At 42.3% G+C, this 19,368-nt stretch overlaps 2 protein-coding genes across 3 annotated transcripts; one reads left to right on the plus strand and one right to left on the minus strand.

Annotated features, from left to right (window-relative positions):
* Window positions 1-46: 46 nt before the first annotated feature.
* si:ch211-207i20.2 (C2H2-type zinc finger protein) lies at window positions 47-9,940 on the plus strand. The gene is made up of 6 exons (XM_030340159.1): window positions 47-370; window positions 4,521-4,629; window positions 5,011-5,185; window positions 6,158-6,216; window positions 7,462-7,567; window positions 7,805-9,940. Exons 1-6 carry the CDS (start codon window positions 288-290, stop codon window positions 8,893-8,895), a joined length of 1,623 nt encoding a protein of 540 aa, XP_030196019.1. The 5' UTR covers window positions 47-287; the 3' UTR covers window positions 8,896-9,940.
* A 189-nt stretch (window positions 9,941-10,129) lies between these two features.
* LOC115531106 (complement component C9) lies at window positions 10,130-18,414 on the minus strand. Of its 2 annotated transcripts, XM_030340157.1 has the most exons (11): window positions 18,288-18,414; window positions 18,009-18,099; window positions 16,189-16,339; window positions 15,556-15,709; window positions 15,042-15,162; window positions 14,790-14,945; window positions 14,449-14,689; window positions 13,935-14,042; window positions 13,476-13,645; window positions 12,935-13,169; window positions 10,130-12,821 (listed from the first exon to the last, which is right to left on the minus strand). In XM_030340157.1, the coding sequence occupies exons 1-11, from the start codon at window positions 18,359-18,361 to the stop codon at window positions 12,571-12,573; spliced, it is 1,752 nt and encodes a 583-aa protein (XP_030196017.1). In that variant the 5' UTR covers window positions 18,362-18,414; the 3' UTR covers window positions 10,130-12,570. The 2 variants fall into 2 exon arrangements, with proteins under 2 accessions (XP_030196017.1, XP_030196018.1); XM_030340158.1 differs by lacking the exons at window positions 18,009-18,099; window positions 18,288-18,414 and adding an exon at window positions 16,772-16,893.
* Window positions 18,415-19,368: the final 954 nt, after the last annotated feature.

Consider the following 19,368-nt stretch of genomic DNA (forward strand, 5'->3'; position numbering starts at 1 on the left):
TATGTTATAAACTGTTGTTTGCTGAATTTCAGATGGATTATACAATGCATTGGTATTCACCCGGAAGTAAAACAGTCCATGTCAAGAAATACTTCCGGAAATGGCCGCTGCGATGCATGTTGTAAATAGTTTATTTTGTTGACAGAACGGCGAAGCGCGTTCTGTCGTTCTGCGAAGCGCGTATCGCCTCTATCGGATTGTTTAAATATCATCTACTGATCATCTACGAATCGTTTTCGAGAATATAGTGTAACTCCCGGTCGAGAAAGAGAAGAAAACAACCAAGAATGTCGAACTGTGTGTCGCTGCAAACAAGGCTCGCGTCCGTGATGGAGAGCCTGGTGCGCGCGGCGGTGGCGGCGCTCTGCGGGTATGGAGAACATGACTGAGGCTTAAAGGAACAATGAGGGACATCTAGAGTAACCCCTCAACTAAGCGAAACATCTTGAGTAACACCTCAACTATGAGGAACATCTAGAGTAACGCCACAACTATGAGGAACAGCTAGACTTAACACCTCAACTAAGAGGAACATCTAGATTCTAGAGTAACGCCTCAACTATGAGGAACATCTCGAGTAACGCCTCAACTATGAGGAACATCTCAACTATGACGAACATCTCGGGTAGCACCTCAACTACGAGGTACATCTAGAGTAACATCTCAACTTAAAGAGGAACATCTGGCCCTCATGTTTGATACCAGTGTGGAAAGAAGCTGAGTGAGCAGGGCCCTTTTCAAAGGGATTCCCTCCGTCATTCACAACCCCTCCTGATGGTCCTCTGCTAGGAGGCCCTTGGATTAGAGCAGGCGCTAGGCTGACCACTGAAACAGTTATCCCACTGTGGTCAACTCAGTGACATCAGTCTAGTTCACGTAGATATTGAATAGTGCACTCATTTTAAGCCAAAATGGGGTTCAACCTAGAAAAAATTGAAACAGAAGCAAACTCAACTGATTAATGTCCTGAGTCAGGAAGAAAAATGTCCAGAAGAATCCCAATAGGGGAAAGTACCCAAATACAGGTTATGCCTATTCATTATTTTTCTCACCTGAATATGGATAAATATTAACATTTAGATATCACCATGACGTTGTTGAAATTCTTTGTTAACATGGGCAAACGGTGCATAATCGAATTACGTATGTGCTAATTTGCATAAATACCACTACAGATCTAAACATTGGGTATAGCCAGGTATCAATGTCCGGTAGAATCTTGTTGACATCTTACAGTAAAAGTATAGAGGCAAACAAATGTCACCTTAAGGAGCAGAGATTCAAGTCATTCATTCAAGGGCCACTTAACTGTCAATCAATCGCACTGATGCAGACGTTTCAAGACAAGGGCAGCGCAGGACACCGCATACAAACACACCACACACGCATTGACATGCACGCACACACATGCATGCCAAGCAGCCTGCAGCTCTCACACACACACACAGCACGCGCGTACGCACAAATACACCGAACGCACATATACAGTACACCGCATACACACGCACACAAGCCCGACGTGCGTGCTGATGCAGACGTTTCAAGACAAAGGCAGCGCAGGACACCGCATACACACACACCGCACACGCATGCACATACGCACGCACACACGCAGACGTTGAAAGACAACGGCAAAATCGATCTCACATCACGCAATGTCTTTCAATATTGATATCCCCCCCTCCCACCTTCCGTTTGTTTTAACGGCCCCCGCGTTGAAAAACTCTCCCAGTTAAGAAGTTCTGTCTAGAGACTTTAGAAATTGCAATAAAAGAAGGCAAGAGACAATTTCTCGCGTCGACAAGCAACGGCAGGTCGTTCATTTTGTCGTAAAAAAAACGTTAAATTCAAACATTGCGCCGACCGGCATATCAACACACAAGTCACCTGATCTTAAAGAGACGGTGTACCCATAAGTAACGCAGAACGAAAACATGTCAACACAGTATGGTGAATTATGTCTATAAAGACTACACTTTGTTGCTCAAATGTAATATTACCCTCCCCCTTGAGCCTCCCGAAATGTCTTTGCACTTTGTTGCTCATCTTAATATTACCCTCCTCCTTGAGCCTCCCGAAATGTCTTGCGATATTGATATCCCCCCTCCCCCCTGTGGACTGTTTAAGTTGTTGTTTTATTTTTCTTATGTTTTGTGTGTATGCTATGTGTGACTGTAGGCCTGTCTTGGCCAGGACACTTGAAGAGATGTTTCATCTCAATGATGATTATTATTTTCAACTAACCAAAAGTAGTTGCCATGCATTTTAAAATGTCAATGCACTATTTATCCCTGACCCTAACCCTAACAGTAAAAGCTATTGAATAATTGATTTGAATGCATTGTATACTACACTTTTCATCGAACAAGTACCCCTGTTACCAATAAATGGACTCATTTTATAATGTAATCAAATGCTCACACACTAGCTGCTAGATGTGTAAATCCTGATATTCTCCTGATGGGCCGTATGTGTGAATATTTGTAGCCTGAAAATCTCCTGAATAATACTACCCCTGAGGTGGTATTTTCTCTGTAGGAAATGTAAATTACCTTATATATGAATGAGGAGTAGAAAGTCTGTATTTACCATACCAATTCAGTGGGGATGTTGATGACGCATCAGCGTGTCATTGAGCCCTGAATGAAAATCATCCTGTTGCCTTTTGTTCACTGAAAAATAAGCCATTCGCGGTGAACGCTAAATGATATATTATTATTTTAACAGTCAGCTGAACATTATAGGGTCCCCTCCTTCCATTCCCTGTTTTCTCAGTTGAAGACAGAAAGCAACTACATTTGTCCAAGTGTTAGTTATATGTGAAATTAAGCAAGAAAATACGCTCTCTTTGGTAATGTAGTCGTTCGCCACGCCTTTCTTCTTCGTCATTTCTTCTATTTGTCTCTAACTCGTACTCCAATCTTTCATTGATCGATGCTTCTGATTTTGTTGATTCAACGGAATATATGATATTCAACATTTAAGATGATCGCATTGACTTCTGCCCGTTCTTCTGCCTCTATTTTGTCTCTGGTCAAATCAAACCAAACTATAGTGACAGTGGCCACACTTATCCCTCCTCTTGTGAACTTAGACCCTGCGTCATAGTCCACCCCCCTAAACCCCCCGTTGATTCTACTGATGTCCAAACGACATTGATGTCCGCATATAAAGCATTAAGTGTGAATCCCCCTCAGGGTTGTATCTCCCGATATACAAATGCGGCAAAAATATGTGAAAACGGCTTTGAAGTAGAAAATTATTATGCTTGCTTCATTGCGCAATGTTATAAAAAATGTTATATGTTGTAACATTATAGGCAAAATGTTATTATATTATGCACTCAGAAATTTGTTTCATTATCGACTGGGGTTTCCACATTATTTCTATGGGTTTAATTACAACTAGAGGTTGAGTGTGCAATGCTCACACGGATACTCTAGTAATTAATAAAGGCTGGTTTAAAGTTCTTCTTGCCTTTATGTATTAATGCTCATGGGTAGCCTAAATCGGTTCCTTTTATACCTTAACATTAATTATTTTACTGTTATATCAGGGTTCCCGCGGATCCTTAAAAAGTCTTAAATTCATAAATCGAAAAATAAGGCCTTAAATAGCATTAAAAAATCCTAAATCCATCTTTCAAAAGTCTTAAAAAAGTTTACACATGGTAAGTAGGATTTTATGATTGTAATTAGTCTCAAATCGAAAAAAGAATAGTTAATTTTTTTTATATATATATAAATTAATAGCAGTAATGTTGCGCAATCACGAGAGCGGAACCAAAAAAACATTTGTTTTGCGGCCGCGACTCAGATTCACGTCGTTCAGGTGCGCAAGAGGTCCTTTTTGTTTCTGTCCAAAAAGCATACTGATAGTGGAAATAAGTTCAAATACATTTTTCCACTAGTGTTTATTGTGTGTTTATTGTGTGTTGGTCTTAAATTTCCTTTCAAGTGGCATTAAAAAAGTCTTAAAAAGTCTTAAATTTAACTTTCATTAAGCTGTAAGAACCATGTATATGTCAACAAGATTCAAGAAGAGATTTTCACCTGGCTATACCCATTGTTTAGATCTGTTGTGGTATTAATGTGAAACTTTCCCCTGATGGGTTTGTTCTTTTCCTTACTCAGGACATATTGAGGATACAAAATCAGTTGAGTTTGCTTCTGTTCTGTTCTGTGAGAGACTTGTACACAGGTCTCTCATTAACACCATTTGCCTTTCGAAAGGTGAACCCCGGTTACCCTGTTAACTGAAATTATGTATTAGGTAGTGTGGTAGAAAATGATTTTGCTGCTTTCCACTATTAATGTATCTATATGATATATAGGCCTGATAATACTTAGTTAATTGTAAAAGTTAAAGGTTAATTTCTCCCATAGTAGCCCCTGAAAGGGACATCCGTCTCACTTCACCTTGAGAGAAGAATAATAGTGGTTATGGTAAAAAACGCCTTAATCTTTCAAACCTTGTCCTTCTTGACCTCTCTAAGTGTTGGAGTGTGTGTTTATCCACAGGCTGGCGGAGAGCCGCTCCTGGTCCGCCTCCCCTTGCCACAGGACCCGGGGGGGCCCGGAGGACCCCGACCCCACAGACAAACTCCAGGCAGAGAATCACGTCCAAATGGTATTTTTGACCTTCCATTCTGATTGCATTGGTAAACTGTAAAGAAGAAATTCTTCAGCTTGTCTTTTGAATTGTGTTCCTTTGGCTCATAAGTGAATTCTTGAACTGTACAAATCCCCACTGATTTCATATCATATAAGACTGTCCTAAAAATCAGTTGTCCCAGATTATTCACATATCTGAGGCAGTTATCCAAGCTACTGATACTGATTTATTCAGATTGGTCACGATTGGCTTATTTCTTAAAAAAAGTGGTCCGGGCCACCAGAAACAAACTATTAGATGTCAGCATTATTACTGGTGTATATTAGTAAATATGTCTGTAGAACACAATATTTTCTGTCAAGAATTCATTCCATATGTTTTACCTTTTTTTTTCAGTCTAATTTCGCGGCTATTATGGAAACTCTGGGCAACGAGGCGATGGGTAAGATTATGAAGATAGTAGAGGACACCAAATTCTTGATGGAGTTTGAGCAGAGGTCTTTTAAGACATCCCGAGGCAGGAAGCGGCCCCAGATGAGTGTTCTGAACATCCTGTCAGACGGAGGAGTCGGTATGCACAGCCTTCATTTTACCACATTAATTCACACAATGTTGAACCCCTAGAAATCCATTGGCTATGACAGGATCTTGTTGTTCAGACACTAAGGTCTTATTCGTATTCTTGTGTAACGGCTAGAAGAACAACACAGTAACACTGTAAATAATGGCTTGGCAGCTATTATAAATGTACAGTTTACACTGGTAAATACTGTTTCGCCGCTTTATCGCAGTATCAGCATGGCCTTTGTCACTTCAATTATAAATTGTTATAATTGTAAATCTGGACATTTTTCATTCTACCGCCAGCGCTTCGATATCCCTTTTCTCCCGGACAAACTTTTCACTCTCTGCTCCTATAAGGTTGTTAAGGTTACATACTCCTATATCAAACCACTCTAAAGTGATCTCATCATAACAGCTGAGGCCATATAATCCTTCTATATCAAACAACATACATACCTCTATACGGCACCTATATCAAACCACTCTAAAGTGATCTCATCATAACAGCTACGGTCATATACTCCTATATCAAACCTCTCTAAAGTTATCTCATAATGACTGTTAAGGTCATAGACTCTGGTTACTATTTATTTTCTTACTGGCCTTCCGTCTTCTACAGTGCATTTCCTCGCATGCTCTTGAGTTGCTCTGCTGCGTTGCACTTTGGTAAAAATTTGGCACAATCAACAAACCATATTTTTAGTTGTATGATTGTGTGAAGTACGGCCATACATTCAGAGCATTGTGTCTTCATGCAAACTTAGGTGAGTTGTGTTTCAAATTACTGCTCAAATGCTGGACATCCAGCCCTGCTCAAAACCTTTGTTGCTTCAGACCTATTTTAAAAGTGTGTGCGTGTTTATTTTATATCAGCAAACGCCTAAGCCAAACTGTTATATCTGTGATGGGTCAATCGGGTCTGATAAATCTTAATTGTAAACACTAATCAAATCACAAACCTTTCTGATCCCACACACAGAGGCAGAGCATTCCTATGGAGGAACTGCAAAGACTGCAGAGAAAGACCAATGCATCCAGGTAATCACTGATGACCAATACACTTATCCTTAACCTTAAATTATCATCTTGGTTTCCTGTTGATTGCCGTGATGTAGGGCATCAGATTTGCATTTACATTCAGGGCATTTAGGAGACACTTTTATCAAAAGCGAATTACAATGAGTACATTTGTCAGAAGAAAGAGAAACGACAATATACCGCTGTCGGTACATTAAGGATGTTCATAGAACCAAGTGCAAAGCACTTAAAATCACTACGTTAACCCATTCCCCGTATACAACAGAGATAGCTAGGATAAAATGCTACACAATTAAGTAGTATAACTAAGTACAACATACAGTAAGCGCGTAGAAGGGGTGGGAGGGGGTGGCTATGCGGTATAGGTTTATTCTGAACAACTGAGTCTGTAGTCTTTTGCGGAAGCTTGTGAGAGACTCAGATTTGCATTTTACCTAAAATCCATAAACAAATAAACTGATAGTGCTGCTCTAGCGTAGAATAGTTTCCCAGTTACAAATCGACATGGTCGCTTCTAGGGCCCAACCGATTCATCGGCCTGCCGATTTAATCGGCCGATTATAGCCTTTTTGAAAATAATCGGCATCGGCCAAAAAGACGCCGATTACAACCGATTTTTATTTATTTATTTATTTTATTTTTTAATGTTATTGCGCTTAGTATCCTGCAGATTGCGCTCCTACTCGCCTTGCTAACTAACAACTTTAGCTGGAGTAAAAAAGAGGAGATTGAATTTTACCGTACAACATGAAAGCACGCTCGCTCAGGCAGCTGCGCGCCCACCTCACCAATGTACACAAGACGCGTTGTTTGAGCATGTTGTGCCTGTTTTTCTTTAGGTCCCAGGCCATGTTAATTTGTTATACTGTAGACTCTAACGGTGAGAGCATACTGCTCAGCACGCACGAGCGCAGCACATTGGGAGTTAGTTATTTATTTTACATTTTACATTACACTCATTTTTGACTGTAAATGTATTCTAAAACACTCAAAGGTTCTGCATTCAATTCACATATTCGTCAAAAGTGTTTAAAGTATATTTAAGGTATCAAAAACTACGTTTTATATGCTTCTTTTTTTTTTTTTAATCGGCCGATTAAATCGTAATCGTAATTTTTCTCTGAAAATAATCGGCATCGGCACTCAAAAATCAATATCGGTCGGGCCCTAGTCGCTTCTGTGTTTTTCGTAACCATGACTCATCATGGCTGTTGGAATGCTTTGACGCCTGCTTCTGCTCTTCAGTCGGTGCACTTCATTGAGGACACAAACCAACCCGAGACCCCGTTTGTCCTTGCCATAAGCATCAAAGATGAACACGGCGCCATGGACCTAGGCGCCATCGTTGAGCGTAAGTTTCTATCAACTAGTCGTATGTTGTTATCGTATCGTGCAAATAATCAATCCTAATCTCTAAAGAAGCCATTTTATGTACTCCCGTTTGGAAGACCCAACCCTTTAGCGGATTGTATCATCTTGAATGTTGCTTTTTGTCTTTCGTCAAACTCTTAGCCTGTGTAAACAGGCTAAGATTCCACGTTTCTCTGTGAGGTCAGTTAAATACAATTGAGCTGTTTCCCTCCCCAAGGAGCTGCAGCCGAGGCCTTTGTCCCCACGGCACCCCCTGTCTCCCCGACCATGGACCTCACGCTGCCAGTGTCTGAGCAGGAGCAGGCGGAGAAGGAGTCGGATGAGTCGCATCAGACAGACCCCCTGGGCTCCAGGCCCACCTCCTCCTCCTCCACCTCGGGCAGGAAGAGCTTCGTCTGTACAGAGTGCGGCAAGAACTTCTCCACGCAGAGCAACCTCAAGGCCCACTCCCGCATCCACACAGGGGAGAGGCCCTTCACCTGCGTCATCTGCGCCAAGGGCTTCGCGCACAAGCAGAGCCTCCAGGACCACATCCGCACACACACCGGCGAAAAGCCCTTCGAGTGCCCGCAGTGCGGCAAGTGCTTCGGCAAGCAGGCACACCTCAAGACCCACTCCATCATCCACACGGGCCAGAGACCGTACAGCTGCCCCCTGTGCGGCCGCAGCTTCAATCTGGCGCAGAACCTGACGCGCCACGCGCAGATCCACACGGGCCAGAAGATATTCACCTGCTCGCTGTGCGGCAAGGGCTTCACGCGCTCGGTCACGCTCAAGAACCACCAGCTCATCCACACGGGACAGAAGCCATTTAAGTGCGCACAGTGCGCCAAGAGCTTCCGGCACGCCGTCAACCTCAAGAACCACCAGCGTATCCACACGGGACTGCGTCCGTTCGGCTGCGACCTGTGTGGCAAGACCTTCCGCCAGTCTGTGAACCTGAAGATCCACCAGCGCATACACACGGGCGAGCGGCCCTTTGAGTGCAAGGAGTGTGGCAAGAGTTTCAGCCAGCAGAGCAGCCTGATCTCCCATGGGCGCACGCACTCCGAGGAGCGGCCCTTCCCCTGCCACCTCTGCGAGAAGCGCTTCAACAACGCAAACAGCCTCAAGCTGCATATGCGCGTGCACACGGGAGAGAAGCCGTATAGCTGCGACATCTGCGGCAAGACCTTCAGCCAGGGCAGCCACCTTCGCACTCACAAGCGCCACGTCCACGCCGGCGGGAAGCAGTACATCTGCGACAAATGCGGAAAAAGGTACTCTGACCAGCGCAACCTCAAGCTGCACAAGTGCGTGTACGCTTAGAAGTACAAGTGGACTTGATAAGCAGTGCGTGTACGCCTAGAAGTACAAGTGTGCGTGTACGCCTAGAAGTACAAATGGCCTTGATGAGCGAGAATGTCGGAATAGCAAAACATTTTTAAGCAGAATCCTTATTCTTTATTTTGTGGGGGGGGGGGGGTATATTTACAATGATTGAAATGAAAATATTTTCGTAATATATGTTTTTACTGCATTCTTGCACAGCACACTTATTTATTTGAATGTAGCTATACATGATACATAATGTAGTACATGATTGAAAGAGGCTTTGAGAGAAATTGTATTGTGTGGGGTTTGGACTGAAAGTACATATGTGAAAAAAGACTTGAAATTGGGCTTTACTACATGCTGAAGCACACTAGTATTTTGCTCTGAGTAAACATTGCATTTATAAATCGCCTATGTTTAACCAGTACAAGTCTTTATTCAGAATGCAGATCTTAGTAGGGCTCTAATTAGGGTTGGCCTGAATGCATCATTTCTAGGATCGTTTTCTAAAGTGGTTGGTAATGTTTTTATCACGCAAAACAACAATATCAAAGTCGGTGGCTTTCGGACACACTCATCAGTCTTCCTCACAATGGAAGAAAACTGTCAAAGTGCTACCGGGATATTCAAATTATGTTTGAATATCCAAAACTAAGGAATGATGATTAATCTCATGTTTGGCTGATGATGGCTGCCGACCCCTCCACTGAACCGCCCTCTATATTTTATAACTGGGATATTTGGACAACGTGTTATCTAGCCTTCTGCCTGTAGTTCTCCAAATATGCATGGTTGTTAAAAAAACCTTAACATTTTGCATTCATTATTTTTCCTAAAAACAAAAATAATTTCCTAATACTGATTAGAATATCTGCCTTACGAACGAATATTCGCACCCATCCCAACATCTATACACCTTGTGTTGTATTTCAGGGAAGGGAATCACCAATGAATGAATCGTTGTTTCGTCGTTCAGGTCGAGGACAAAACTCACCCATGGCTATTCAATTACCAATTAAAATATTCTGAAGCAAACCAATCTTGCTTATTTGCCTCATATATCAGATACATTTCATAAAATGGCCATATTTAATTCAATTTAACACTTCTGGATTATTTTGTCTGCAGGTTCGACTACATCATATTACATTTTGCCAAATTATGGACAATTTACAGCTTAATTGTATTAGTATTATTCACCAATAGCACATTCCTCCTGATGCAGTAGCTCCAGGGCCCAGTTTAAAAAAAAAAAAAAAATCTGGATGTTTTCCCATGTTTTGCTATCCATGATCACCTGATCCATCTTACTTTTATGCCAGAACATTGGATTGGATCGCTGTGATCCAAATACCAAATTTCAGGATAACCAACACCAACTGAATCCACCCTTCCGATGGCATCAGTATAATCCTGTTTTTTGGATCAAATAGATCCCAAACTGAGTACAAAGTTCTGAAAAACCCAAAAGGAAGGTTTGATCTAGATCAAATGTAAAATTGGATTACTTGATCTGATCTTAGTTCGGAATCGCTCTTTTGCTCTGGAAAACCCATTTGCAAGATCAGTGAGGTCGCTGGAACTTTGAGGGCATAGGTACCGTTATGCATCATATCACCACACGTCCGGTGGTCATCACTGAATTAAGTTTTTGCAAACATTCTGTAAATAAGAGGTCAAATCGCATCAAACAAGAATAAGGCTAAATCTTGGTATTCTAATTTCTTTACAAAAGGGAATGTGAGGGGGACATCACAGGGTGTTATAACGCCGTTGTGAACTCTCCATGTCTAGAGGTCACTGGCTGTGGCGCTCTGGGAGTCAACCGTATGTTCCTGGAATGACGGAGGCTGCAGTTTACTAACTGAAGTTTCATCAATTGTAATCTTTGTTACTGTTGTCTGGCTAGGTATTACTCGGAGAGTGGTGCATTTTCAACACGTGGTTTAATCAGAGACATAAGGCCAACAAGCTTCCACTGTGGTGATTCATGAAGCACCTCTCGAACACTGGCCAGCAGGCCCGCCGCTCCCTATACGCGTAGGGCACCAAGTACCTGAGGGGGCACCAAAAATTAAGGTTTGTAAAAACCTTACAAACAAACCCCCCCCCCCCCCCCCCCCCGCTCACGTAGGGCACCGAAACAGCCAGCAGCGGTCCTGCTGGCCAGAAATCAGTTTATATTGGAAGTGGGTGGAATGATAAGTAAGACGCACCTCCAGGTTCTGATTCACCAGGGAAAACGTTGGTCTGTCTTGGCCAAGACAGACCAAAGGTTTACCTGGTGAATTAGAACCTGTTGAGATAAGTCAGACCCTATGAGCATGGCCTCTTTGCCATTCCATCCGGCAGGATGGACTCAAACCCATACAACTGTGTAGAAGAATAAACTATTCAGGACTGGTGTCGGCACTAGAAATGTGAAATGAGAAATGTGAAATGAGAAATGTAAATTAATTTCCATAAATTTCTAGGACCCTGTTTGTTTTTGGGGTAGATCTAAATGATACTCTTTTCTGCCCAACACTACTGATATATTTTTATGATCCACTCTGATCCTGGCATAATTAACCGTGTTGTCACAATAACGAATCATTGATACGTTATTTAGTCATAACATTAACTAGATAAACGCATTTTCTTCGGTACTCGATGTAACAAGTTATCTATATATATTTGTCATAACAAGTCATGACAAAAGTGGTAAATAAAACACCACCCAAGGCAGATTCATCGTAAATCAATGACAATGGGGAAGCCCTCGATGTTGTTTCACCCAGAGCTGAGAATCCTAAAGAAAAAAAGCCCCAAAAATGGTGTAGCACTGGCCAATGTTTGCATTGGAGCGCTGCCCCTTTTCACCACAGTTGTCCTATGCAACATGTAGTTCCGTCCCTTTCTCAATGCACTTGAGAAAGAGACCGTAGTGAGACCGACCGTAGTGAGACCGCCTTTTTTCTTGTCAGTAAAGCTAAAAAAGCCTGCAAATGTTGTTTCTGAAAATTCTTTCAAGTTTTTTCTCGCTGCTAATTTAATGCTGAATAACTGCTTACTAAAAGGTTTAGGCCTACATTGTGCAATAGAGTGCTAAATGATAATACAAGGTACAAATTCTGGGCTCATTTTATAATCAATTCATGTAATCATATATCATAATCTAATATATATAATATAATCGTTTTCTTTTATCACAGACACCACACAGATATATTGGTAGGTGTTATTTTCTTTACCTTGAAATGTCGAAACATGTCAAGGTAAAGAACCACTACCTATATATGTGTCTGTGATAAAAGAAAACTATAAATATTTATCTCAAGTGTAGAAACAATTAATGCATTACAACTATTTATTGGATTGCTGGGTCAGCAGCACTATCTCGTAATTAGCCAAAGTTCCACATCAGTAATGGGATTCTGGACAATTTATACAACATCCTGCACGAATAGGCCCTTGTGATGAGGTGGCCAGTGTGGTGTCTTGCTTTTTGGCAACTTAAAAATTGTTTATTGTGCCGAGTATAGCCATGGGTTATTCTGTTTACACTAGGATAATTAGCCAGATCTTATGCCTGAAATGTCACTTCCCAGTTGATGGTCTGTCTTATCGATAGAGGCCTCACCGATAATAGATCGCAAATATTAAGCTTGACCCTTTGCGTTCTAGCTCTCAACACCAATCAGTCTCAGCGTCCGGTCCACTGCAGACGCCTCCAGGTGGCAGACCCTCCACGTTACACGCTCGGCTTCTACTTCGTTCCCCACCGCTGCAGGTTGACCAGCCCGACCAACACGCCCAGTTAGCCTCATGTAGCACAGTGGGGCTGGGCACATTTGGGGGCCGAACACTGGGACATGGCACACTGGGTCGCTGCACACTGGGGGGGCGAACACTGGGGCGTGGCACACTTGGGCGCGGCTCTGAGCAACAAAGAAAACAGGACTATATTGACAACTTGGACAGAAATCACAAATTTGGTGGGACAGAAATCTGATTGCTAAAGATGCATTTTGGAATAATTCCTGGAACTTACCCTTCCTGGGCTTTTTATCGGCTTCATGGTTCTGGCAGGCCAAACCTTCATAACCGAGTATGCAAAAACAACTACAAAGGCCATCTATCAGGACAAGTGTACCATTGTTGTGGCACGGTCTACACTTGCACATGCTGTACTCTGCCACATAGTCTGCCAGCGCAGCCTTCATGTTGGATATCTTGGTGTTAGCCTCCGGCAAACCCAGGGGAAATACATTATAGATCGGCTCTCGCTGAAACCAAACAATGTCAAAGCATTTTTCATAGTTGAGTGTTAAAGATAACAGAAAAGGGCTATGATTGTCATGTGTGCTATTAGTTGACACTTTTATCCAGGGTGAAAGTTTTCTTTTCCTTTTTTTTCTTCTTTTTTTTTATTGCAGTGAATCAGAAGCAGGTAATTAAGAAGCAGGTCGGGCTTAAGGCATCATGCCCAAAGATGCCGACAGGTAAGGCCATGTACATGTACCCATTACTTTTCAGCTGGGTGTCCAACATTACTACACTATCCTGCCTCAAAAGATTAGTCGTGGTTGTACCTCACTGTAGAGCAGACTAGGGTGATTTGCAATAGACCTCGCCCAGTTTTGGTAGGTCTCGGCGCTCATCTGTCCGTCCCTGCTAATTCTGGCTTTCATGGCTGAAACAATCTCCGGATCGCCTCCTTTGACTGAGATGAGCACTTTAACCACCACAGCATTCCCCTCAACTGGATGAGGTCAAAAGGCAAAGTTTAAGGACTTGTTGGTTAGCATGTAAGGTTTACCATTTAATTTGAAATTTAAAGCCATTCCACCAGTAATTTAGCATGCATTTTAATTAAAAGTTGGTTTCATTCATTAGAGAGTAAGTAGGGGTCATTAAGAACCAAAGATGCCTACAGGTAGATTAATATGATTCAAACACAACAGTAGGCTGTCAAACAAAGTAACAGTAACTGTTCTGGCCCAAATCATCATATCAAGCATCCTAATTACAATAGTTTGAAAAAGGCAGACCTTTGTTGAAGAAATTACAAGAACTGGTCTTAGCATTTCCTGTTGCACCAACTCCAAGGTTGAAGCCAAAGTCTTTGAGACATTCTAGAAGGGCTGCATCTGTCAAATCTGTCATATAAGTACATAACACCAAATCATTGACAAATAATGAAAACCAAATAAATTACATTATTCAACAATTTCCCATAGATGGACTACCTAAGATGCAACCACAAAACAATGCTGCTAGCTTCAACATGTGTGTTAAAGGTCCAGTGAGTAAAATGTAGTAGCAACTAGAGGGGAGGTTGCACAATACAACCAACTGAATCCCCCTCCCTCACATCTCCTTCTCCAATGAATAGTGTTCCTTCCAAGTCTGTTCTGCAAATGCTACTCGCTCCGATGTTGAAATCCTTGTCATGTTTCAGAATGTGTACTGAAGAGGTAGCTAATTTATGGAATTGGGTAGTTTAAGTGCTTACTTGACATTGCTAATGTGTTAACGCCATAAAGCGTCTACTAGGTGACTTACTTCTCTGCATGATTTCGTTGACGTTGAGAACGTAGATTAGATTGTACTCCCCTCCAAGCTTTCCGCTGCGAGTGTAATGCGTTCCGTAGTCTTCGATGAAGTTGAAATAGGAGCCCTTGTCATACTCGACGGGCAGAGACTTCACGTCCTTAGTGAAACCGTCGGCCACTCTGAGATCACGGGGTCTCAGTCTGTAGGTGGCCCACTGCAATTTGCCGTCAAACCGCACAAACTTCTTGCTCTAGGTAAACAGAAGAAGTATATTCTAACTACAAGCATAAGCTAGTATAAGCTAACTAATTATTTTTTATCATTGGTCTTGAATCCTCTTTCAAACGTACCTCAAGAGCGAGTGTCTCATTTCTACTGGACGTCTCCAATAGAGGGTTGGATCTGATACTCAGTCCACCGTGGTAAGCAGTTCCAGACAGAAGTTCGAGAACAAGTTGGTGGCTGCTTTCATAGATATCGCTTGTAACTTTTTTAACTGAATGAGTCTGAAAAAAATACTCAAATTGTAATGTCATACACGTTATACCCACACATTCGGTTTTTGTATTTACTTTGGCCTATTAACCTTAATATTTACTAACCTCCAAGTTAAACCCTGCAACATTCCAGGGAAGTCGGATACCCGATGCTATCTGACAGACTCCACCAAAGTAGCCATTGTAGAAGACCGTCTTCGGAGGTGTTGAACCCAAGATGTTGATTCTGATGCATGGAGACTTTGGCTAGGTTCTTGATAGAAATATCATGTTCTCTAAACACAAACATTGAAGTCTACACAAGGTGGCAGGATATGTGGGCTAGTAGCCATCTCTTCTGGTAGCATCCCTTCACTTCTACCTGCTCAGTAATAACATGTACCTAAAATGCATTGCAAGTTATCTCTTTTCTTGGTCAAAAACTTTTGTTTTCCCAAAATAATAATGTTGAGAGATTACAGCAACATCATATTTCTATTTCATTATAGCTCATATGTTTGGTTGGATCCCCAACGAGATATCTAAATATCCCTCAACGAGTTTCTCCCAACCCAGACACTTTTGTTTCAAAGTCTTCTTTTTTTGTAAAGTTCATATCAAGATGGCTGAAGCAGCTCACCCCTGTCCCATTGCAGCCCTCCAACCGTCGCCGGGGGTCTCCTCTGTCCTTGTACTGCAAGGTTTCCGGGACATTCTGTCACAAGCATCCTCGTCGATTTGATCCTCACAGTCAAAGTCATGATTGCATACCAGTCTCTGTTTTATACAAGCGCCTGTAAAGAGAGGGAAAGCCATGGAAGAGAGAAAGCCCTGATTGCATTTTGGGGACCGACAACAGAGATCGGAACCCCATCAGATAACAGTGAGGTGTTGGTTAGTGGCAGGTGTTTTCCATTACTTATCCTTTCTTGACATTTACATTTAGGGTATTTTGTTGACGCTTTCAACCGAACCGACTTACAACCTTTCATTCACACATTCACACACCGACGGCGGAGTCAACCACGCAGGGCGACAGAAAGCTCTTCAGGAGGAGTCAAGGTGAGGCGTCTCACTCAGGGACTCCTTGACACTCAGCTAGGAGGAGCCGGGGATCTAACCAGCGACCTTTGGTTGCTAGTAGGCCAAGAGCTTGACAGTTGCTGGGCTTATAAGGATGGTGCGGAAGAAATGTTGACGTTTATGTTTTGATTTGAGAGAGATATCCTAGTGTGATTAATCAACTCTTATTATTTTGAATGTAAACCGTTACCTGAGCCACACTGAAAGTGTGCGGCAGGGCAGCCGGTGGTTGCCGTTGGTGCGCATGTGACTTCCGTGATGCACTCCGCGCTCTCACTCAGCGACTCTCTGCACGGCTGGCCCCTAAACTGCCCAAATTCTTCAATGCCTCGGGAACGTTGCTGAAAGGCGTGGAGCAACGCATAGAGACAGTCAGGTCCGCAGAACAAAAGACAGACAGACCAGAGCAAACATGCAAAAGCGCAGGTTGTTGTAAATGATAGACTAGTTTGTAATCTAGGTTAGTATGATTTTATACAGTGTCAGTGTTTTTCAAACTGGTTCAGGACCAAAAGTTGGCCACGGCAGGGGACCCAGTGCATTCTGGGATAGCCACATAAAAGCAAATATATGAATTATTAAGTGTATTTTGGATGACCAAGTCTGCTCTTGTCACAATCCGCTCCTGGCTTTCCGTCCTACTGCCATCTCTGTACTGTCATAATCCGCTCCTGGCTTTCCATCCCATTGCCAGCCATGCCAGTAATTTTCCGGATCACCTGCCTGCCACTCCCACCTCATCAGTGCAACCACCTTCACCTGTGTTCCCTTACCTTATTTAAACCCACTCCTTCCACTCTGCCAGATTGTCTTAGCAGCATGAAATGCGCTCTAGTACCATTTCCCGGATTGCTTCCTTTTAGTGATGGCAGTGTGACACTGAAGCTTCGATACGTGCTTCAAACCAACTCCCAAGAAGCACTGCTTCGAAGCTTGCTTCAGAGCAAAAAAAACCACGTGACATGTGACGTCCGAAGCAGCAACTGGTTCGTTGCCTGAATGAATCACTTGACTGGTCCGCGGCTCGGTGGAGAAGCTTTGAGCAAAAAAAAGAAACCGACTCAATCCATAAGGCAGCCTACCTCAATACAAATCTTTGACTGTCTAACCCCATCCCACATAATCACCCCCTAGAGTTACTCAAGCACACCCAACCAACCTTGTCCGAAGCCAGCTGGTCACCGCCTAATTATTTAATGAAAAAAAAACACAATCGATGCTACAATCGTTTACGGGAGTTGTGCATAGTACGGTATGTATGTAATAGATCAAGGTATCGATTAGAGTAGACTAGGGGATAACACACTGACTGTGGAGTGGAGGACCCGGGTTAGAATCCCATTCCTAGGGGGAAAGTTTTTATATGCCGTTTCAATTATATCCTAGCCTACATCAGTTAGCCTATCCGGACAGAAGGTTAGGCATATCCCTTTAAGAACAATTTAGACATCTGTATTTGGATCGATCTTTTCAATTCGTGAAAAAGTCATGCTATTAAGTATTTGGGTTTGTGTGTTTGTGCGTCAAATCGTTTTCAAAGCAAGGATACGTTGAACCCACTGCAGCCTCGAACTTCGCCAGCAGAGGTCACTGTCACTGAAGCTTCGAGTAATGAACCCATTTTCGAAACATTTGGCTCAACTGGTTCGATGCTTCATAAAAGCTTCATTTGCCCATCACTACTTCCTTGGCTTCGACCCCGCTTGTCCCTGACCCGTCCTCATCGTTCCTGCCTTGGTAACCTGAAAAGCCTTCTGTCCCTGACCCCTCTGCCTGCTCGCCCCTTGTCTGTCTCCATAAAGCTTGGATTCACGTTTTGGACAAAAAACTGAACCGTTCCAATGGTGGTCTTGGTCTGTGCTGTTCTTGGGTCCAACCTCATGCCCCATTACAGCTCTAGGTTTCTTCTCTTTATGCTGTCAGCAGTTAGACAGTTATGGGGATAACCCTAGCTAGCAATAGCAATGCATTGAATTGCCACTCTGCTACAGCTTAGATAGACTCACTCACCCTCTCATTGGTGCATGGATCACACAGAGTCCAGGCCGACCAACTGCTGTAGAGACAATCCACTGGTTGTGGTTCAGGATGCTGCACCCGCCTGAATATAGTTATCATACTTACAATTAATTATTGTCTAATGCATCTACTATTGCTAATATGATTGGTAATGAGGGTGTCATAGCAGAGCACACAGGACGGTAATATAATTCTAAATGAGATGCAAAACATGAAATCATTAAAAATACTAAGTACGAAGAATATACAAAATAAGAGAATGAAACATACTTTCCGTGGCCAAAGCAGGTCAGTGTTAAACACAGGCCATAGAAACGCAACAGCAAAGCATTCCCTGCCTTCATAGTGAGGCTATGAATATGTAGTTTGGCATAAATGGTGTGGAAAGACTGTCCGAACTCACCCTTATATACGATTTCCCTGGCAATGATTTATCCAAAATAAAGTCAACAAAGTCTCTAAGGTCAATAATGCAGATTGCTGATGCAGCATGCATTCTTCTGGAAACGTGTGTTTAAAAAAAATCTCTTTCAAAATGAAAGTTTGAAGTAAATGTTTGCCAGGACTGGTGCTAAATATATATATAAGTGGCAGACGGAATTCAAATGTGTGTGAATACACTTAAGTGTGTGAGCTTCAGTTATGAATACGATAACAGATACGAAATTGTGTATTTATTTATAAAAAAGATTATAATATTAATTTACTTGCAATGTAATGTCTTTAACACAAGGACCCTTATTCGTCTATTTTGAGTATTTATTTTGAATCTGGTTCGGTTAGTTTTCATCAGAGGTTACCTGTTAGTTCAAATGTGTTATGCAATAACATTTACCAGAAGGGAAAGCAAATATTGAAGAAGCGGGAATAATACGTTTGGCTTCAGTTTATGACAGAGCTTCCAAACATCCAAGGCTGCGTGGGACTGGTGGTCCGGGGCTTTGAGGAATGCCCTTGGACTGAAGCTCCTGTCAATTATGGACATATTATTAGTCTGGGTAAATAATGTTTAAGTTTGAAGATGGTCCTCCTTGTCTTCTACAGGCCATTAGACAAACCCCAATACCTAATACAAGTAGTAATATAAATAATAATTATGATAATACAAATAATGAGTTCTCTTTTTACTGCTTTGATTAATAACATATTGAATACGTTCATGTTCAGTATTAAATTAACAAATAAAAAGCCTATAATACAGAGATTTTATTTACCTACCAACAGTGTTTGTCAGTCATTATTTTAAAGCTAGAGTTATAGCGATCTCTAGTGGTTGTCTGGGGAAATACAAGTCCTTTGAGCAGCGGTTGATGTGTGCTGATGTGAGGGTCGGTAGTAGCCTGGGCCCAGT

This window comes from Gadus morhua, chromosome 18, assembly GCF_902167405.1.
Source record: "Gadus morhua chromosome 18, gadMor3.0, whole genome shotgun sequence".
Classification (NCBI taxonomy): Eukaryota; Metazoa; Chordata; class Actinopteri; order Gadiformes; family Gadidae; genus Gadus; species Gadus morhua.

Coding starts and splice junctions, on each gene's coding strand:
- si:ch211-207i20.2 (XM_030340159.1), top strand. CDS start 288: ATGTCGAACTGTGTGTCGCTGCAAACAAGGCTCGCGTCCGTGATGGAG. Junction 4,630..5,010: donor CAGAGAATCACGTCCAAATG/GTATTTTTGACC, acceptor TTTTTTTTTCAG/TCTAATTTCGCGGCTATTAT. Junction 7,568..7,804: donor CCTAGGCGCCATCGTTGAGC/GTAAGTTTCTAT, acceptor TCCCTCCCCAAG/GAGCTGCAGCCGAGGCCTTT.
- LOC115531106 (XM_030340157.1), bottom strand. CDS start 18,361: ATGAAGGCAGGGAATGCTTTGCTGTTGCGTTTCTATGGCCTGTGTTTA. Junction 15,710..16,188: donor ACACTTTCAGTGTGGCTCAG/GTAACGGTTTAC, acceptor CTCTCTTTACAG/GCGCTTGTATAAAACAGAGA. Junction 13,170..13,475: donor CTAGTCTGCTCTACAGTGAG/GTACAACCACGA, acceptor GTTTGGTTTCAG/CGAGAGCCGATCTATAATGT.